Source organism: Apium graveolens, chromosome 10 (assembly GCF_009905375.1).
Source record: "Apium graveolens cultivar Ventura chromosome 10, ASM990537v1, whole genome shotgun sequence".
Lineage (NCBI taxonomy): Eukaryota > Viridiplantae > Streptophyta > Magnoliopsida > Apiales > Apiaceae > Apium > Apium graveolens.
In genome coordinates, this window is record NC_133656.1 from 201099030 (window position 1) to 201120977 (window position 21948).

The following is a 21948-nucleotide window of genomic DNA, read 5'->3' on the forward strand; positions in this document are numbered from 1 at the left end:
AAGATAACAAAATTAAAATATCTCTTTTCTCGACACATTTTGATGTAAAAAAATTTAAAATTACATAAATTACCTTAATTGTCAAAAGGTAAATATATATTGTAGACAAATGAAAATTATATAGTTATATTCAAAATACCTAAATTTTGATATACAATTTATTTTAATATTACTTGCCGTCGACTTACGGCACTTCGCACTTTAAACTATGAAAATAAATGTAAATACTTTACATAAATTATTTTAAAACATGTTAATTGACAACACTATGTTATATTTGATGTATACAATTTGCAAAAGTAAACATTAGTGCATTAAAATTATTTTGCAACGAAATTTTTTTATTAAAAATTCATTTTATTATTACTCATAGCCACCTTAAACTAACACCTCCAATTTTAAACAATATAAAATTAATTCTTTAATAAAAAAGATAATAAAACTAAAATATTTCTTTTCTTGAAACAGTTTAATGTAAAAAAAATTAAAATTACACAAATTACCTTAATTGTCAAAAGGTAAAAATATACTATAGACAAATGAAAATAATATAGTTATATTCAAAATAGCTTAATTTTTAATATTAATCGGCGTCGCATACCTCGCACTTTAAACTTTGAAAAAATAAATATAAATACTATACATAAGTTATTTTAAAATATGTTAATTGATAATCACTATGTATATTTAAATTTATTTTGCAACAAAATTTTTTTATTAAAAAATCATCTTAATATTAGTGATAGCCACGACACCTCCAATTTTAAACATTATAAAATTAATTCTTTAAAAAAAGATAATAAAATTAAAATATTTCTTTTCTCTACACAAATTGATGTAAAAAAATTTAAAATTACATAAATTACCTTAATTGTGAAAAGGTATATATATACTATAGACAAATGAGAATTATATAGTTATATTCAAAATAGCTGAATTTTTAATATACAATTTTGTTCAATATTACTGGTCGCCGGCAACAACCTCGTACTTTAAACTTTGAAAAAAATAAATATAAATACCCTACATAAGTTATTTTAAAATATGTTAATTGACAACCACTATGTTATATTTGATATATACAATTTACAAAAGTAAACATTAGTGCATTAAAATTATTTTGCTGATGGAGTTTTTTTATCAAAAAATTATTTTAATATTACTCATATCCACTTTACGCGGACACCTCCTATTTTAATCATTATATAAATAATTCTTCAAAAAAAATATTATAAAATTAAAATATTTTTTTCTCGATAGAGTTTGCTGTTCAAAAATTTAAAATTACATAAAATTAAACAATGATTTTGAAATGCAGATAAATATAATTCTTCAAAAATATAAACTGTGTATGCATATATTTTGAAATGCATAAAAAATATCATATAAATATTCAACTCCATGAACTTTAGTGTGACATGATAAATTTTATAATTAGTATGGAATTATGGGACAATTTTAAAAGTAATAAGAAAAACACTACTTGCAATTAGTACATATAATAAGGATCAAATATATATGTAAGTCAACCTCATTTGAACGAAGTGAGAATTATAATTAAATATAAGAATATTATCCATGTAGGATGTACTAATCAATGAAGATAATTTATTAAAAACATTACATTTAAATTCTCATTTAAATTAGCATTAATTTAGTGGATATGATTTGATAATTTAATAATGTCATACTTTCTAAAAGGTGGAGTGGTGGCCAATAAAATTATCATTATTTTTGACAATATCACTTTTTTGAATTTTGGAGATTTTCATTAATTCATTCAATATTCAATATTTGACATTTTAATATCAAATATGATAGATCTCAAAATCAATATTACATAAGGTTACATAATTTATACAAACTTTTCATAATTTTATATTGCACTTTTATCTTCATATTATTTGTTTGTAAATAATTTGAATGAACTTAATAATATTATTACTTAAATACAATAAAAAGTATGCATATAAAATAAATTTATTATTTATATACCATGGTACTCAAAAATCTGATTTTTCAAGAAAATGTAAAAATATTTTTTATAAGTAAGAGTTTCTCGGTGTCGCCTCAAGCGACACCTTGACGCGTTTATGTTATCGAAGATAAATTAAATATTGTAGAAGATTATATTATGTACATATGATGAAAACTAAGGTAAGATTTAATTACATATACAACTATATTGAAACTTTATATTAAAAGTTTAATAAAATAATATCTATCTATTATTAGTAATTTAAGATTATATTATAATAGTTTATGAATTAGTTATTTTGATCTAATTATGAATTAGTAAATTAAGATTATATCATGATTTTAGTTTTGAAAATTTACAAAAGAGGGTGGAGAGATAAGTTGCTAATGTTAATTTTCATAGGTCATCATTTCCGTCATTTAAAATACATTTCTTAATATTAAAATTGAAATTCCTTTTTCATTTGCTTTTATTGAAATTTCCTTTTATATATATATATATATATATATATATATATATATATATATATATCTCATGTGTTTATAATTGCATATTAACTAATACACAAAGAGAAGTGCACTCAAATAGAACTAAAATAATTGTGAAATATTATTTTACTGTATATAAAATCATATAACTTGTTAGAACAATTCAGATATTATTAAAAAAATTATATCAATAAAAGAGTGGACATAATTTAATCATGATATTATATTTTATTTAGAGAGGTGGAATCAATTAAATTAGAAGATATAGAATATTTAAATATGTTTTAATAAATATTTAAATATTATGTAACTTATAATTCTTATCAATGTTATTTTCCAAAAAAATGAATATGAAGATTTCATTTTGTTGGTCCCTTTTAAAATTTGAAATTTATGAACTTCTAGCTTTATTACAGTTCCAATATATCAAAAAGTGTATAATTTTAATTTTAAATATTTATCAATATCATATTAAATAATTGAAATATAATTTTAGACCAAACTTTATTTATCCAAATTGCAAACAGGCAAGTGTATATGTGCTTGGAAATTTTGATCACAATATATGTAAATTCATACAACTATATATAAATCTCAAAGGAATAAATTCCAAAATAATGGTAAGTTTTCAACCAAAATTTCATTATAATTGATATGTGCCTCATACTTCATATATGGCATTTTAAAATTATGCAACATATTACACCCACCCTCTAGTGCTGTTAGAGTAGGCAGTGCACGGGCAGTTTCAGTTGTGACCACGCCTTGCACTCCTGAGGACTTTTATTATCAACAACCTACTGCTTTAATTTTTCAATTTAGGCAAGTTCATTAGAATTAGTTAGTAAACCTTTTCATGAGTCAAACACATTCACCACACCAAGTTTTATATACACGGAAAACAATCAAACAGGCAAGCAATTGAAAAAATTTAGTTTTTTTAGTTAAACAAATATATTAAAATAAAAACATTCAGATGCATAAGTACAATTGTAAGAAGTTACAAACTTCTAATAGTAAAAGCAAATTTGCGTAGTTGGATAATCTAAACATGTGATGATATTTATATATATCGGAGAAAAGCTAAGGTATTCTATTAAATAAAAATATAAACTTAAGGAAACTAAATCTACTTGAAATCTTGAAATTTCAACTTTGTATTGAACCCGTAACCAATATGTTTTCAGTTAGCAGCGTATAAAAAGGTTTCTTAAAAAAGAATAACCAAGATAGTCAGAAAGAACTTTCTTTATAAATATGAAGAAAAAAAGAGTTGGAGAAACCCTGCCAAAATTAAGAAAGACACTATACAGGCTAGGCATCTTACCTCTTTTCAATTTTGCAAGTTAAAGTTTTTCTAATCATGTTTCTCAACTCGTCATGGTAATTTCAGTTCGGGCATAATAAAAAATTAGACATTGCATCAACTTCTTAATTTTTATATAATATACATAATTTTCTAGTATATATGAAAGCACCTTCTTAAGTGAGCTTTCAGGATCACCTATATCAAATATTGTCGTAGTTCGTGGAGGCATAACCTCTGTGTTGTTGGAGTAGCTAGTGCACCAGCAGTTTCAGTTGTAATCATACCTAATATTACACTCCATAAGAACCTGCCTCAATAGCACCCTGCTTCAAATTTTCAATTTAATCCAGTTCATCAAAGCAGTTAGTTAGCCTTCTTCCTCGTAAAAATATTCACCTGCAAGATATAAGGTTTTAGATGCATGACAAACAAACATGTAAGCAACAAAAAAATGTAATGAAAACAATTACAACCAAATGAAACTCTAAAATCGGATTATCTGAACATGCCATTGGATAGAGTGTATAGCATAATTCTAAGTTCATGAGAAATATATACACATCTGCATTTCTCTTTGCCTTTTACAACCTAACTTAAGGTTTGGATCCAATACAACCATTATGTCAAATTTAACTAATATAAAGGATACCATAATAGGTAGAAGAATTACTTTAGTAGATGAAAATAGCACATTTCGGCGCCATGGAAAAGGTCCAATAACAATGTTGATCGATAAAAAAAAGTCCTAGTTGAACGGACAATTAGATGTTTAAGTACAATTGTAAGCAGATACAAACTTATGATAGTAAAATCAAATTTGTGTAGTTAGTTAATCTTATAAACGTGTGATAGTATTTATATATGTTGGAGAAAAGCTAATGCATTCTATGAAATAAAAATATAAAATTAAAGAAGCTAAATCTACTTGAAAACCTCAATTTTGTATTGAACCCGCCTAATGCAACCAAGATATTTTCGATTAACAGCCTATAAAAAATATTTCTTTAAGAAGAATAATCAAGATAGTGAGAAAGAACTTTCTCCGAGAAAGAAAAAAGAGTTGGAAAAACTCTACCAAAATTAAGACAGGCACTACATAAGCGAGGAATATTGCATCTTTTCAATTCCGCAAGTTAATTTTTTGTTAATCGTGTTTCTCACCTCCTTATCGGTCATTTCATTTCGGCCATAACCAAAAATAAACTGCTGCAACTGCTTAAATTTTACTTAATATTTATATTTTGCTTAAAATATAGTAAATCACCTGCTTAAATTAGCTTTCAAGATTACCTATATCAACCATTATCGCATCAGTCCGTGGCAATCATACTCTCCCTCTAATTGATGCTTGAAATATAAAAATATCATTGTTATAATTGTATCACTTTATTTATCTGAAATTTGTCCTACCACTGCTTGATATAACAATCAAATACCTTCTAGGAGAAAATAAAATTGTAGATGGTGTCGAACGCCAAAACAAAACATCATTTTGATTAATAAACTGGGATACAAACTTTTTCAACTGCTAATTAGCATAAAACTTTAAATTTGATGAACTTAATAATACCATGTACTTCTTAGTAGATCTCAAGCTATATTTCTCTTTAATGTCAAACACTAATTTACTTAAAAGCATTTTATAAATAATTTATAAAAATATTAGAGTTTTTAATATTTCCTTCATTAACAGATAGATTTTCACCAGGCTGAGCTACATAATCACATTGCAAATTCGATTATCACCAAATAGATTATTACAATTGGTATGCATACGGCTAGTCTACATATCTCATGTAAGATTATTAAAGTTGAATAATATATGTAGATGCTTTTAATCACATATTCATCATTCTCATAAGTTAATACATAAAAATAGAAAAATGTGTTGCTTATAAAATAAAATACATACCTTGATTAGCGGTTCTTAACCTCTGAATTAAGATGGGTCAAAAATTAAGTTAATTAAGTTATGTAGGCTAATACATGTCTTGATCATATCTCAAGTATCAAAAAAACAATGAGTTACTGAGAATATAAATCAAACAACTTGTATACATTCGTCCAAAATTATATGTGTAAACCTCATTTTCCGCATGAATTCAAAAAAACATAGTTAAAGACTATTAATTCAAAGATTTAAAGTTGTGCATAAAATAAATATTAATTCTAACTTAAAGAGAGAGAGAGAGAGCTAAGAGTGATAAGAGAAAATATAATGGTATACAACTGAAATATTAAAAACCATCTTAATAATTCTTTGGTACCCTTGATATTAAAGTCTTGTTAAATTATTTCTCGTTTCCTCTGTAGAGAATCAATATATAATCGTTAATCAAATAAAACAAATATAATTATATATGGCTGAAAGTTAATCTTAAAGGTGCATCAATTAGTGTCCTTTGTAGCGTTACAAATAAAGTTTTTAGATTCACCTTCTTAACCATGCCTACACTTCCTCCTCTTTGGTGCGTACAATTTGTCTTGTTTATGAGTGCATCATCGGAAAATAATCTGCAATTACATATGAAAATAATTAAGAAAATATACAAATGACAATCAACTAATAAATATCAAACACCTGGAGAAAATATAAAGATACATGTCCTGGCTACTTTATAGAATCGAAGAAGTGAATTATATGGAAATCCAATACATCACTAATATCGACAAACACTTGAGCAGAATCAAAATTTATCAAATAGTTGGTGTGCATATAGCTAGTCTACATATCCCAAGTAAGATTATTAAAGTTGAATAATTCATGTAGATGCTCTGAATCACACATTCATCATTCTCAAAAATCAATAGATAAAAACGTACTGGATATAGAATAAAACTTTATTAAAACAATGAATTAAGATCAACTATCATAAAATCAATGAATTACTGAGAATATAAATCAAACACCTTGTATACATTTGTCCTAAATTATATGCATAAACCTTATTTCCTGCATGAATCCAAAAAAATATAGTTAAACACTATTAATTCAAACATTTAAAGTTGTAAATAAAATAAATATGAAATTAAAGATAGATATAGGAGTAATAAGAGGAAATATAATAGTATACAACTGAAATGTTAAAAACCGTCTTCATACAACCTGCTAAAAAAATCAAACATATAAAAATTAGGAAAAAAGAATGTACATACATATGTGTGTATAATAGTTTGAGAAAAATAATATGGTACTGATTCTTGAAGACGATCAACACAGTAAAAGTCCAAACAAAGAGCAACAACAATCTCATATGTATTAAAACTTTATTAAGATGTTTAGGACTTGCAGACGAATTGACCATCACCGCATCTGTAAATCTTTCATAATCAATTTAACAAAAAATCAATACCCATATGTAATCGATGGATCATACAAAAAATTATAAAAAAATATGCTTAAAATTAGAATAGGCGAGATAGATATGTACTCTTGATAGGAAAGTCTTGTGAAATTCTTTCTCTTCTTCTCTGTAAAGAATCAACATATAACTGTAAATCAAATAAAGCAAATATAATATATATGGTTGAAAGTTATTATTAAAGGTGCATCGATTATTGTCCAATGTAGCGTTACAAATAGAACTTTTAGATTCACCTTCTAAACCATGCCTACACTTTCTCCTATTTGGTGCTTACAATTTATCTTATTTGTGAGTGAATCATCGGAAAATAAACTGCAATAGCATATAAAAATAACTAAGCAACTATATAGATGACAATCAACTAATAAATATCTAAAACATGCAAAAAATATAAAGATACATGTTCCTGACCACTACATAAAATCAAAGAAGCGAATCATGTGGAAATCCAATCCATTACTGATATCGACGAAAACTTGAGCAGAAGCAAAATTTATCGAACAGTTGGTGTGCATACGGCTAGTCTACATTGTTGGGTTTCGAAGGCATAAAACGCAGCGGATAAACGTAAATAAAACAAAAAAAAAATTCGAAACCCAAAAACAAGATCCATGTATAATTATGGGCAAATTATGGAGATAACGAATCATACCTATCAAGAGCTTAACTTTCACGAACTCAACGGAGATCCTAGCTATCACGCTTTGTGTCTACCTCTCGGAGAAACACCTCTATGGTATCCACACGAGCACCTTCAAGAACGTCTCACGAACTTGACTACGGAATGGATGTACTAGCCTCCTTCTTGACGATCTGAATTGCCTCTGCCTCTCTTTGCTGCTAGGGTTTTCTCAAAAACGTACAAGCCTCTTTAACCTATCATTATGTATTTATAATGGCTGATCAAAAAGGCCCATAACAGCAAAGCCCAACCCTAGTAAGTATTGGATTAAATAATAAAAACAAATTTCTATTATTTAATTAATAACTAAGTCATACTTAATTATTTTGGGCAAAAACATTCCTTTTAATTCGAATTTATATTATCTCAATTAAGTCTTACTTAATTATAATAAAATTCAAATAATCATCAATTAATTTAAATCCATAATTTAAATTAACTATTCCATTACGTGCTCTATTTGTGCGACCCTATAGGCTATTATTTAATTGGCAATAATTTTATTCTTTAATAAAATTATAAACAATGAGCGGTATCTAGTAATACATGATTGTTACCCAATTAAACAATAATTAAATCGTGATTAGATAAAACCTTTCGTGATTAATGTTTTTCGTGTAATATAATCCCTTTAACCATACATATTATAGATTAAACTCGAGGCATGTGTTTAGTCATCCTCTTCAACATTTAATCCGGGTTTACTTGATCCATGAGTAGATTATCGAGACAAATCATTATTTGAGCATGGCCATGCTTTTATAATCTCACTCAATCAAGAGGCCAATAATATCTCTCCTAATTATAGGAGGGTTAAATCCTTTATATATCATTCATATTTCTCATACGACTCATGATATACCCGATGTCCACTTTTATCATCACCCGATCAAAAGTAACTTTTAATGTAGTCAAAGTATATTAATCCTCGTATAGAAATATAATGATTTCAAGTCAAAGGATCGTTACACCATTATCACTGTGAGTCTTTCTTATGACTTTATTAAACATGAAGAATCTTACTGTGGGTCTGTCCAGTACCATGTACTCTCACATGTACCTATGTATTGACTTTAGTATCCCCATACTTATAACCAATGAGATGTGGTTATCTTGTCAAACAACATACTAGTCTATCTATGTATTATTATTGTCCTATATAATAATACTCGACTAGGGACCTTTAAGAATATGATATATTATATAATCTCAAGTTCAAGTCATGTACTTAAACTATACAATTTGTATCATGATTCTAAGGACATTTATTATGCTAACAAAATATCGCAGTAATTAAGGTCATAATAAATACATTTATTGAATGATCAACTGACATAAAGATTATAAAAGAATAATGAATTGCCTCTAGGGCACCTACACTAACAATCTCCCACTTGCACTAGAGTCAATCACCCATATATCTAATACCCATGGAACTAGTGTGACCATCGTGCTTCTGCTGCGATAAGCCTTTGGTCAGTGGGTCTGCAATGTTATCATTTGTGTGCACTTTACATATGTGTATATCACCCCTTTCATTAATCTCTCGAATAAGGTGAAATCTCCTGAGTATATGTTTAGCCCGGGAATGTGATCTAGGTTCTTTAGCCTGTGCAATGGTTCCATTATTATCGCAGCATAGATCAATGGGATCTGCGATCGATGGAACCACTCCCAAATCAGAAATGACTTTCGAATCCAAACGGCCTCCTTAGCTGCTTCACAAGCTGCAATGTACTCAGCCTCCATTGTAGAATCAGCTACTGTTTCTTTCTTTGAACTCTTCCAGCTTACAGCACCTCCATTTAGACAAAACACAAAACCAGACTGTGATACAGTATCATCTCTGTCTGTTTGGAAACTTGCATCAGTGTAACCTTTTACAACGAGTTTCTCTTCTCCTCCATACACCAAGAATGAATCTTTAGTTCTTTTCAGGTACTTAAGAATATTCTTAACTGCCGTCCAGTGACCTTCACCCGGATTAGACTAGTATCTGCTCGTCATGCTCAAAGCATACGAGACATCTGGGCGAGTACATACCATTGCATACATGATAGATCCAATTGCTGAAGCATATGGAACTTTATTCATGTGGTCCTTCTCATCCAATGATTTCGGACACTGGTCCTTAGAGATCGTTATCCCTTGAGACACGGGGACATATCCCCTTTTTGCATTTTGCATTCCAAAATGATGCAAAACCTTATCAATGTATGTGCTCTGACTTAGACCGATCATCCTTCTAGATCTTTCTCAATAGATCCTCATTCCTAGAATGTAGGATGCCTCTCCTAAGTCTTTATTGGAGAAATTGCTCCCTAACCAAGTCTTAACAGCCTTTAGAGAAGGTATGTCATTCCCCATTAGTAGTATATCATCAACATATAGTACTATGAATGCCACATAGCTCCCACTAACCTTCTTGTAAACACACAGTTCATCTTCGTTTTGAACAAAGCCATACTCTGTGACTATTTCATCAAAACGGATATTCCATCTCCTAGAGGATTGCTTCAATCCATAAATGGATCGACACAATTTACATACCTTGCCAGCATTCCTTGGATCGACAAAACCCTCAGGTTGTGTCATGTACACATCCTCTTCAAGGCTTCCATTAAGGAAGGCTGTTTTGACATCCATTTGCCAGATTTCATAATCATGGAATGCTGCAATGGCAAGTAAAATCCTTATAGACTTGACCATAGCCACTGGTGAGAAAGTTTCATCATAGTCAATACCATGAATTTGTTTGAAACCTTTTGCAACCAGCCTAGCTTTATAGGTCTGAACATTTCCATCCATGCCCTTTTTCTTCTTAAAAACCCATTTGCACCCTATGGGTTTTACCCCTTCAGGTGGATCAACCAAAGTCCATACTTGGTTTTCGTACATGGAATCTATCTCGGATTTCATGGCTTCAAGCCATCTCTTAGAGTCTGGACTGTTCATAGCATCTTGGTATGTGAGAGGCTCATCTTCATCTATGAGCATCAAATCACCACACTGAATCATGAGAAATCCATATTCTCTGGCTCATGGCGAAATCTACCAGATCTACGAACAACCTGTGTTTGTTGAGCATTATCATTATTCTTCTCTTGTTCCACTTCAGGTTCAATGCTATTTTGCGGTTCTCAATCTTCATCGAGATCTATAGTTCTCCCACTGTTTCTTTTGGAAACAAAATCTTTTTCCATGAAGACAGCATCTCGAGCAAGAAACAGTTTCTGCTCAGAAGGACTATAAAAATAATACGCCTTTGTTTCATTAGGGTATCCTACAAAAATGCACTCTTCGGATTTAGGTCCAAGCTTGTTAGATTCTTGACGTTTCACAAATGCCTTACATCCCCAAACTTTCATAAAGTTCATGCCTGACCGTTTCTCCTTCCATATCTCATATGGAGTCTTTTGAACCTTCTTAGTAGGAACACGGTTAAGTGTGAAAGCCGCTGTTTCTAGAGCGTAACCCCAGAAACTAATTGGAAGATCTGCATGACTCATCATCGATCGCACCATGTCCAACAAGGTGCGATTTCTCCTCTCTGAAACTCCATTCCATTGAGGTGTTCCTGGCGGAGTGAGTTGTGATACAATACCACACTCTTTCAAATACTCTCTAAATTCGGTGCTTAAGTATTCACCCCCACGATCGGATCGTAAGATCTTAATACTTGCATCTCCGCCAATTTGCTTCTCTACTTCAACCTTGTATTCTTTAAATTTTTCAAAAGAATCGGATTTGTTCTTCAAAAGATATACATATCCATATCTACTGAAATCATCAGTAAATGTTATGAAGTAGTAGTAGCCTCCTCTAGCCATTACACGCATTGGGCCACATACATCACTATGTATTAGCTCCAGACGTTTAGTGGCCCTTTGACCCTTACCAGTGAAAGGGGCTTTAGTCATCTTACCAAGCAAACAAGATTCGCATTCTTGGTATGATTCAAAATCAAACTTATCCAAGTATCCATCCTTATGTAATTTGGATATGCGTTTCTCATTTATGTGGCCTAGACGACAATGCCAGAGGTATGTTTGATTTGAGTCATTCTTTTGAAGTCGTTTGTTTTCTATATTACAGACAGGGTTATCTAAATCAAGAACATATAAACCATTAAATAAACGTGCAACACCATAGGTTAAATCATTCAAAGCAAAAGAGAAACTGTTGTTCTTTATTGTAAACGAAAAACCTTTCTTGTCCAAACAAGAAACAGAAATAATGTTTCTGCGAATCGCAGGCACGTAAAAACAGTCTTCTAGTTCTAAAACAAGCCCAGAGGACATAGATAAATAATAAGTCCCTACAGCTAAAGCAGCAACTTTTGCTCCATTGCCTACTCTTAGGTCCACTTCTCCCTTAGCCAAAGTTCTAATTCTCTGCAGGCCCTGCACATTTATACAAATGTGAGAAGCACATCCAGTATCAAATACCCAAGATGTAGAAATAGACAAATTGACTTCTATAACATAAATACCTGATCCAGAAATCTGAACTGCTTTCTTTTTCTTCAGATCCTCCAAGTAAATTGGACAGTTTCTCTTCCAGTGACCATCTTTCTTACAGTAGTGGCATTCACCCTTGGTCACACCACCTTTAGGCTTTAAAGCCTGCTTGGGACCTGACTTTGGCTTGGGTGTAGAATCATATCCAATCTTCTTCTTACCCTTCCATTTGCCCTTCCCTTTGGCCTTACCTATATTTCCCACCATCAGTATGGGAGCAGGTTCAGCTGTCTTCATGTTGGTCTCATATGTTCTCAACATATGCAACAATTCAGTAGGTGTTTTGTCAAATTCATTGATATTGTAGTTCACAACAAACTGAGTGAATTTGTTGTTCAAAGAATTCATGATTAGGTCAATACCAGTTTCCGGACCAATCGGGAAACCCAAAGTTTCAAGGTACTCAATGTAACCAATCATCTTCAGAACATGTGGGCCAACTGGTTCACTCGCCCCTTGTTTGCAATTAAAAAGTGACTTACTCGTGTTGAACCTTTCTTGACGAGTTTGGCTTGCAAACATGCTTTGCAAGTGCTCATTGATAGTATATGCATCCATATACACATGCTGTCTTTGAAGCTCAGCACTCATAGTTGCCAACATAAGACATGCAACATCATTTGCATCATTCTCATCCCTTGTGCGTGCTGCTCGTTCATCAGGAGTAGCACCCTCAGGAAGGGGGCCTGGAGGAGGAATATCAATGACATGAAGCTTGCACTCCTGCCTGAGGACAATCCTCAAATTCCTCTGCCAGTCTAGGAAGTTGTTTCCTCCTGTCAGCTTGTCCTTCTCAAGGACTGAACGTACGGATAGTGTGTTTGTGTTGTTTGCCATTACTCAGTATCTACAATAATAAAAGTGCAAAATAAACATTAGATTGTCTGAGTTAAAATTTTATGTTCATATGATTATGATATATTCATAATATATCTCTCACTATTTTTTTTATCAAATTAATAGCCCTAACTATTAATTCGGAAAGTATATCCCATAAATCTTTCTAGTGAGCCAAGATCCATATTTCGTCATGTTCTAAGTCAACCACTGGTATCCTTAAAACATAATTATTTAGGTAGACAACAGTTGTCAATTATATCATATATAATTCTTGGATAATTTGGTGAACAACAATTGATCTTATCTATCTAATAGATTTTTAACCAAACTCTATGCTTCTAAGTTCATAATAGTTGAATATAACCGTTTATATTCACCTTATTATGATGACTCAGTTAAGTTAGACCCAATGATACAACGTCCGAATATAACCGTTTATATTCGTCGCATTTCACCATGATAGATAGGAGTCCCCTGCCACTGACAGCCCTTCCCCTTATCGATCTAGGATTTAATGAGTGTTCATTCATTGGAAAGCATCCGATTAAAACTTAATATTTTTACTTAGGGATTTTTAATTTAGAACGATCATGATCCCATCATAAAGAGATTCCCAATTTTTCCTTGAATAAAATACTACAAATCAATACTCGTCAATGGTTTGATTTCCAGGTAGTGGAGGAGTCACATCGGTCTCGCTTAAAACCCACAGCCTTACAAGTTCTATGAACCCGTTGTTTACAAAATCGCCCCATGTCAGAAATAAAGAAAATTCATATTTTATTCCGTGTTTCATAAACACGAGAATCTCATGATCGTTTGTTAATTTTAAATCTTGAGTCGTTACAGATTTTATCTTGTTTAAAGGCATGGCATGGGTGATGTATCTAATACATACATGCATCATTAATCTAATTAAAACATGCATTTTCTACTCTACACATACTATTTATACATCATATGAAAATTGCGTAAAGTAAACGTGCAATAGTTATGGCCCAATCCTATGTGATCTTTTCAGGCTAATGAAAAGATCAAGGTCAGTCTATGGTGTAAAAATAACTATTACATATGTATTCTTTATTGCTTCCATTGTCTCCTTGGCCTCCATAGGATGCCTCCTCTTTCCCTTGTCCTTCTTGGATGTTACATTAAGAATTATACTAATGAACTTACAAAAGAACTCGAGTTACATTCGAGATAAAATAACTACAAATAGAAAATGACATGCAAGTCGTATTTATTACAAACCAAAAGAATAAACCATTACAACTAAGGTCTTAAGGCCATAACTATGCACCATGCTCAAGTAACCATTAAAGAACATGATAGATCATATAAAGATGACATACTATTTATCACTTATCATGATCCAATCAAGAATAATAAATAAGTAAAGCATATGTCATAAGCACAAATTAAAAACGAAACCCTAAGCAGCGAGCCCCCCGATGGCGGAAATTTTTGCAAAATCAAGTATCAGAATACTAGCAAAACATGTATCAAAATACTATTCCAGAAGCATGTATCAGTATACACACGATCCATATCCCAGTTACCAAAAACATGTATCAATATACATATTTTAAGAGATCGCATACATATGAGTTATGGCAGATCTTAAACATACTAGTATCATCATATAGATCATTAACAGATTCATTATATCATTCATATAACATAACTGTTATCATGGCAGACTCATATAACATAACTGTTATCATGGCAGACTCATCACACATGCATACTTGTAAAAATACAGTAAACACGTAACCAAATCAGCCCCTTATACACGTATCTCTGATGCCATTGTTGGGTTTCGAAGGCATAAAACGCAGCGGATAAACGTAAATAAAACAAAAAAAAAATTGAAACCCAAAAACAAGATCCATGTATAATTATGGGCAGATTATGGAGATAACGAATCATACCTATCAAGAGCTTAACTTTCACGAACTCAACGGAGATCCTAGCTATCACGCTTTGTGTCTACCTCTCGGAGAAACACCTCTATGGTATCCACACGAGCACCTTCAAGAACGTCTCACGAACTTGACTACGGAATGGATGTACTAGCCTCCTTCTTGATGATCTGAATTGCCTCTGCCTCTCTTTGCTACTAGGGTTTTCTCAAAAACGTACAAGCCTCTTTAACCTATCATTATGTATTTATAATGGCTGATCAAAAAGGCCCATAACAGCAAAGCCCAACCCTAGTAAGTATTGGATTAAATAAAAAAATGAATTTCTATTATTTAATTAATAACTAAGTCATACTTAATTATTATGGGCAAAAACATTCCTTTTAATTCGAATTTATATTATCTCAATTAAGTCTTACTTAATTATAATAAAATTCAAATAATCATCAATTAATTTAAATTAACTATTCCATTAAGTGCTCTATTTGTGCGACCCTATAGGCTATTATTTAATTGGCAATAATTTTATTCTTTAATAAAATTATAAACAATGAGCGGTATCTAGTAATACATGATTGTCTCCCAATTAAACAATAATTAAATCGTGATTAGATAAAATGTTTCGTGATTAATGTTTTTCGTGTAATATAATCCCTTTAACCATACATATTATAGATTAAACTCGAGGCATGTATTTAGTCATCCTCTTCAACATTTAATCCGGGTTTACTTGATCCATGAGTAGATTATCGAGACAAATCATTATTTGAGCATGGCCATGCTTTTATAATCTCACTCAATCAAGAGGCCAATAATATCTCTCCTAATTATAGGAGGGTTAAATCCTTTATCCATCATTCATATTTCTCATACGACTCATGATATACCCGATGTCCACTTTTATCATCACCCGTTCAAAAGTAACTTTTAATGTAGTCAAAGTATATTAATCCTCGTATAGAAATATAATGATTTCAAGTCAAAGGATCGTTACACCATTATCACTGTGAGTCTTTCTTATGACTTTATTAAACATGAAGAATCTCACTGTGGGTCTGTCCAGTACCATGTACTCTCACATGTACCTATGTATTGACTTTAGTATCCCCATACTTATAACCAATGAGATGTGGTTATCTTGTCAAACAACATACTAGTCTATCTATGTATTATTATTGTCCTATATAATAATACTCGACTAGGGACCTTTAAGAATATGATATATTATATAATCTCAAGTTCAAGTCATGTACTTAAACTATACAATTTGTATCATTATTCTAAGGACATTTATTATGCTAACAAAATATCACAGTAGTTAAGGTCATAATAAATACATTTATTGAATGATCAACTGACATAAAGATTATAAAAGAATAATGTATTACCTCTAGGGCACCTACACTAACATACATATCCCAAAGATTATCAAAATTGGATAATACATGTAGATGCTCTTAATCTCACATTCATCATTCTCAAAACTAAATACATAAAAACATAAAAATGTGTTGGTTATAAAATAAAAATACATAACTTGATTAATGATTCTTAACCACTGTTGCAGAATTAATCAACACAGCATCATCCTCTTCCCAAAACAAAACTAATGTAGATTAAGAAATAGTAAAAGAGACGACATATCAAATCAATATAAAAATTATATTAAAATTACAAAAAGAGAAAGAGTAAAAGGTTGAAAGAAAAAAATTGAAAATAGAAGAATGAGAGAGATAATTGTCTGATATAATTTGAAATAGTGGTTTTTGAAAGTAGATATATTTGAATATATAATTTTATTGTGGATGAAATTGTGGATCTTGAGTAGCACACATATAATATTAATTGGATAATTTGATTAGATATGAGATAATTAAGAAAATTTGAATTTCAAAAAACCAATTGGATGTGTAAATATAGTAACAGATTGGAGCAGATCATGCATGATTTGATGTGAATTTAATTTTTTCCATAGATAGCTTCGTTTTTAAAACTCAAATTATAAACATATTAATTAAGATGGGTCAGTTGAACTTAATTGGGTAGTCCATGGATCTAACAAAATGTATAGAATTTGGGTCATGGATAATTTTTTTTACCTAAATTGTTAAATGGGTAAAATAGGGAGTAGTCATTAGGTATTATAGATTATATTATTGTAATAGCTCACTTTTTACAAAATAAATCGCATCCCCGTAAAATTCGAACATGTGATAAAAAATTATTATTTATCTTTAATCAATTGTGCCGACTCTTACAAGCATTATATACTAATTCTATCTATGTACGTATCACTTTCACTTATTTAATCTGGACTTTTGTTCAAAAAATTTTATTCAATTAATTGAATAAACTTGGTCTTAGTTTTGACTTCAAAAGAATTTGATAACATCTACATTATACTAAAAAAGAGTACAATATTGAAATGTCTCACTTTCTGATTAAACTGGACACTTGTCTTCTCTAATTAAATTTAGTTGTTTATGTAGCAAGATTAGCTATCTTTAAAAAATATTCCTTCTCCACAAAATATCTCTCCCCCTTTATTATCATTTTTTTCTCCACTAATTCTCTCTCTCTTCTTTATTTCTATACTTCCTTAATTTTATTTCCGTTCTAAAAAATTTCGGGGTGAGTCAAAGTTAAACCCAAAATTTAGGATTTGAGACGACAAATGATAAATTAATAATCACTTGAGTTATCCAACTGTATTCATTTATAAATTTTCATTTAACATATTTGAATAAAATATAAAATATGTCTATCAAGATATATATAGATAACTAATTTCAAATTATAAATAATATAATTTAGTATATAATTATATATATTTTATTTTGTAAATATATATCATCATTAATATATTCTTAAAAATTATATATATTAACTTTTAAATATTAATTTAATTTAAAAAAATATTATATAACCGGGGAACTAATCTATTTTGATTTATGTCAAAAAACTCGAATTTATCATACATCATAATAAGTTACGAGGAAAAATTTAATTTAAAGTTATTTAGTAAAATAATCTAAAATGATTACAATTTTGTACAAAAAAAATTGAATGACATTTTAAAATAATAGAATTAATCCTTCTCGATTTATAAAAATAACCTTAATTATCTAAAGTAACTTTTGGAACATCAATTCATATCGGATTGAGTATAGACCTCTAATTTATTCAATTAGCAAAATCTTAAATATAAAGATTTCAAGAAAATTAATTTTTGTAAATAATATAGACTAGCCTTAACCATGGATAAAACATAACTTATAAAGAGTAATAAAAATATTTAGTTTATTTAACATAATAGTATCAATTATCTATTAAAATTTATTATTATTATTATATTAATTTCTTTATATTTTTCAAAACAATAATTTAGGATTCAAATCACACAAGATACATGTCAAAATTCAATAAATATTACTATAAATTTATAATATCTTATAAGCTTGTATTTCTCAAGCCCATAAAGTGATTTTAAGTAAAGAACACATCCAAGTAGGGCTGTAATTCAGGCCGAGCGAGCCAAATTTCGAGCCGGCCGTAATTCGAGTCGAAATTAATTGAGTCGAGCCGACTCGTTTAGTTAAACGAGCTAAACCTCTACCCGAACTCGACTCATTTAATTTCACGAATCGAGTCGAGCCGGCTCGTTTAGCTAAACTAGTCGGTTTTAACGAGTCTGGAGAGCCGGCTCTTTCAATTTTACACTTAGTCGAGTCTAAATCTCTGCCCGAACTCGGCTCGTTTAATTTCACGAGTCGGGCCAAGCCGGCTCGAGTAATTAAATGAGTCGGAACCTCTGCCCAAATTCGACTCGTTTAACTAAACGAGCCGAGTCGAGCCCACTTAAACGAGTTCGAGCCGCCCGGCTCGAATTACAACCCTACATCCAAGTCCCAAAATAAGCGGACAAAAGATATTGATAAACGTGTCTGATGGGTACACGATGCAGAGGATGAGCTATTGTCCCCTAGGTTAAGAGTTCTCTTTAATAATGAATATTAGTAAATGTTATCAACAATCTGTGTAGAAACAAATATACGTATAGGTGTGTGCGTGCAAAACAGATAATCGAATAACAGAAAAGCAACGGAGACAGGAAGCGTATTACGAAGGATATAAAAACCCCAGTCCAGTGCGAAACTGTCTCTTTAAAGTGTGACGGCCTGAACCCCGGGGTCAGGAGTTGACATCATCAATAACAATACAACAATCATAATTCAGTCCAACTCATTAGTAATACGTACTACGGCCCATTTACCAAGACCTTTTTCAGGTTTAAGTATGACTTAGCTTACTCAACTAGCACACCCCAAATTACCTTACACAATCCTGACCACTAATTTAATGCAGCAACTCAACATACCTCATCCGGTCTGAATACAACTACCTCAGAGGAGCCTGACACGAAAGGAGCTGGAACTCTGCCCTGACTACCGCACAAGAATCTCCTAGGGCATCTGCAATACATACAAAATATTCTGCAAGGGTGAGCAATTGCTTGCTCAACAGCACCACTATATGAATAACGAGTAAAATAGTTTAAAGTAAAGCAGTTATAGGAACAGAATTCATAACTCGTTAGAAACATGTAAAACAGGTATAAACTGGATACAAAACTAGCATGCTTTGCTAAATAACATCATCTGTAGTGTGCTGTGAAAAATACCAGAGTTCAATTTTAGTATGCTATTTCCTTTCCAAAACCATTGTCCATTGCTGGACCCATAAATCACCTGTCCCGTTACGGGGACTATAACCCATTTATTCCGTTTCGGGAACCATTAAACCTTTATCAGATTTATAAAAGATGATGAATTCTAGGGACAGCTGATCAGTCTATCCCGCCACAAATTTCGTTCCGGAACTCAGAGACTGCTAGGTCTCTGTCATGTTGGACTAAGCGGCCTACCAGTGCGCGCATCCGACTTAGCCTCTTACGCAACCATGCTGCGCCGTTACCTAATAACGGACCTCTTACGCCAACTGACCATCCAATATCTGATTTATTTTTATCCAGTTTCCAAAACCATTTACACCTATCTCTGTTTAAACGATTACAACACACATTCTAAAAATCCCTTTTTAATTTTAGTCACAATCTAGAGATAGGCATTTTCAGAAGTTACTTTTTCCCCAAAACCTCATTCAGTAAAACATATTTAAAATCGGGGAATATGTAACTTAAAACGTTCTGTTCCAGTACATAATTTAAATCAACAATTATTCATATATACTGAACTGTAAAATATTAGTTCAGGGGTACTTGCCTTGCAGAGCTTTACAACTATCACTGACTGATTTTGATAGACTTGAACGTTCAGGCTCTCATGGAAAAATGACTGTCTCACTAGAAGACATCCTTGCTTCGCAGTAATCCATCTCAAGATAGTAGCCAGGACTCTCAGGGTTCTTCGCTTGGGAACCTCGAGGCACTTGCCGACTAGATTATCTTAGTTCGATATCAATGCCTGAATCCTTCGACTAGAACCTACAGAGCCGAAATACCCTACGTTAGACGTCTAGGTATGTTTGACATATCCTCGCTAACAACTTACCCATTCGATATCAAATCCCGACTCATAATTACACATATTATAATAACACACACAACAATTAGGGTTCGCGTTCTCATAAATTAGTTCGGTGTTCGTTTTCCAGAAAATACGTATACTCGTCATTTTACGAAATTAGGGTTATTGGTTTTGACAAAACACTCATCACAGCATACAATCAGGTTTCACACAAGATATATGTATATACTTATTTATACTTGTTCGACGTTCCGATAATTACAGGGTACGCCCCCATATTTCCGTAATTGAATTTTTCAGGAAATCGGGCAGCACTTCCTTTATTTATCGGACTATCCCGTCGAACAATTCGACATCAAACCAACAACAACCAATCGCAGCAACAACCCAATTACAATACTCAACCACCAATTCAACCCAACCACAACAAACAAAATTCCATAATTTTCGAAATTCCAATTTAATTATAATCATTAATTATCATTCGTATTTTTATATTTATTTATGAAATTAGGACTCAGATAATAATCATCACGGTCCACCGTCCGCTCATCAAAATTTATCGCGGACGGCAGTAAAATTCACTCGTGCCCGATAAATTCGGGTGTCCAAATGAAATTCACCGAAAAATTAAAATAACTTTCCGCACATAATAGGCTTATTTCACAAATTTTATTCAAATATTTTCCTGCAGAAAGCTAAAATAAATAAAATATTAAAAATCAGTTTCATCAGGAACAATACGCGTATCACACGCGCAAACAACCGGAAGAAACAAAAACCACCACGCACAGGACATGTCCCGGCCACCTAGCCGAAAATTAAATCGGCGGCAACCGGAACTAAGACCAGCTATGCATCAATTACTACTGAACATACATATATACTACACTTGTATGCATATATATACGCTAAGCAGCAAGATAAAATCGAACCAGGAGCCATGGCCAGAAAACGGGAAGAAAAACGGCGGCGCAACCTACAGGGACCAGCCACAGGGAGGACGAAGAAATAGCAGGAGGAGGACAGAGAAATTCAAAAAGGGAGATCAAAACTCCCCCTCCCTGCATCCGCGAGTGTATGTGTTTCTATTATTTTTTTTATATATTTTTTTTCCAGCCAATCTGCAGCCAACACATGGCTTAAAATATACTACCTTGCTGCCACGTGTCCCGTAATTGGGACAGGTGTAACAAAAATGTACTGCGGTCCTCTTTCTGCTTTGTTATTTCGCAATTTACTGAACCGAGTGGCACATAAAGTAGATTCAGAAAATTATAAAAATAGACTAAAATTTT

At 31.4% G+C, this 21948-nt stretch overlaps 1 protein-coding gene across 6 annotated transcripts; it reads right to left on the reverse strand.

Annotated features, from left to right (window-relative positions):
• Positions 1 to 3893: 3893 nt before the first annotated feature.
• On the reverse strand, positions 3894 to 21718 carry LOC141689511 (uncharacterized). 6 transcript variants are annotated; one of them, XR_012562407.1, is made up of 9 exons: positions 21586 to 21718; positions 20387 to 20607; positions 19483 to 19576; positions 15114 to 15337; positions 7793 to 8016; positions 7207 to 7246; positions 6686 to 7096; positions 6211 to 6289; positions 3894 to 4171 (listed from the first exon to the last, which is right to left on the reverse strand). XR_012562407.1 is itself a non-coding variant. In XM_074493823.1 (6 exons), exons 5-6 carry the CDS (start codon positions 13177 to 13179, stop codon positions 12209 to 12211), a joined length of 882 nt encoding a protein of 293 aa, XP_074349924.1. In that variant the 5' UTR covers positions 13180 to 13189; positions 15114 to 15337; positions 19483 to 19576; positions 20387 to 20607; positions 21586 to 21718; the 3' UTR covers positions 12084 to 12208. The 6 variants fall into 6 exon arrangements, 2 of the variants coding, with proteins under 2 accessions (XP_074349924.1, XP_074349925.1); XR_012562410.1 differs by lacking the exon at positions 15114 to 15337; XR_012562408.1 differs by lacking the exon at positions 7207 to 7246 and having other exon boundaries at positions 6686 to 6728.
• Between the last annotated feature and the right edge of the window lie 230 nt (positions 21719 to 21948).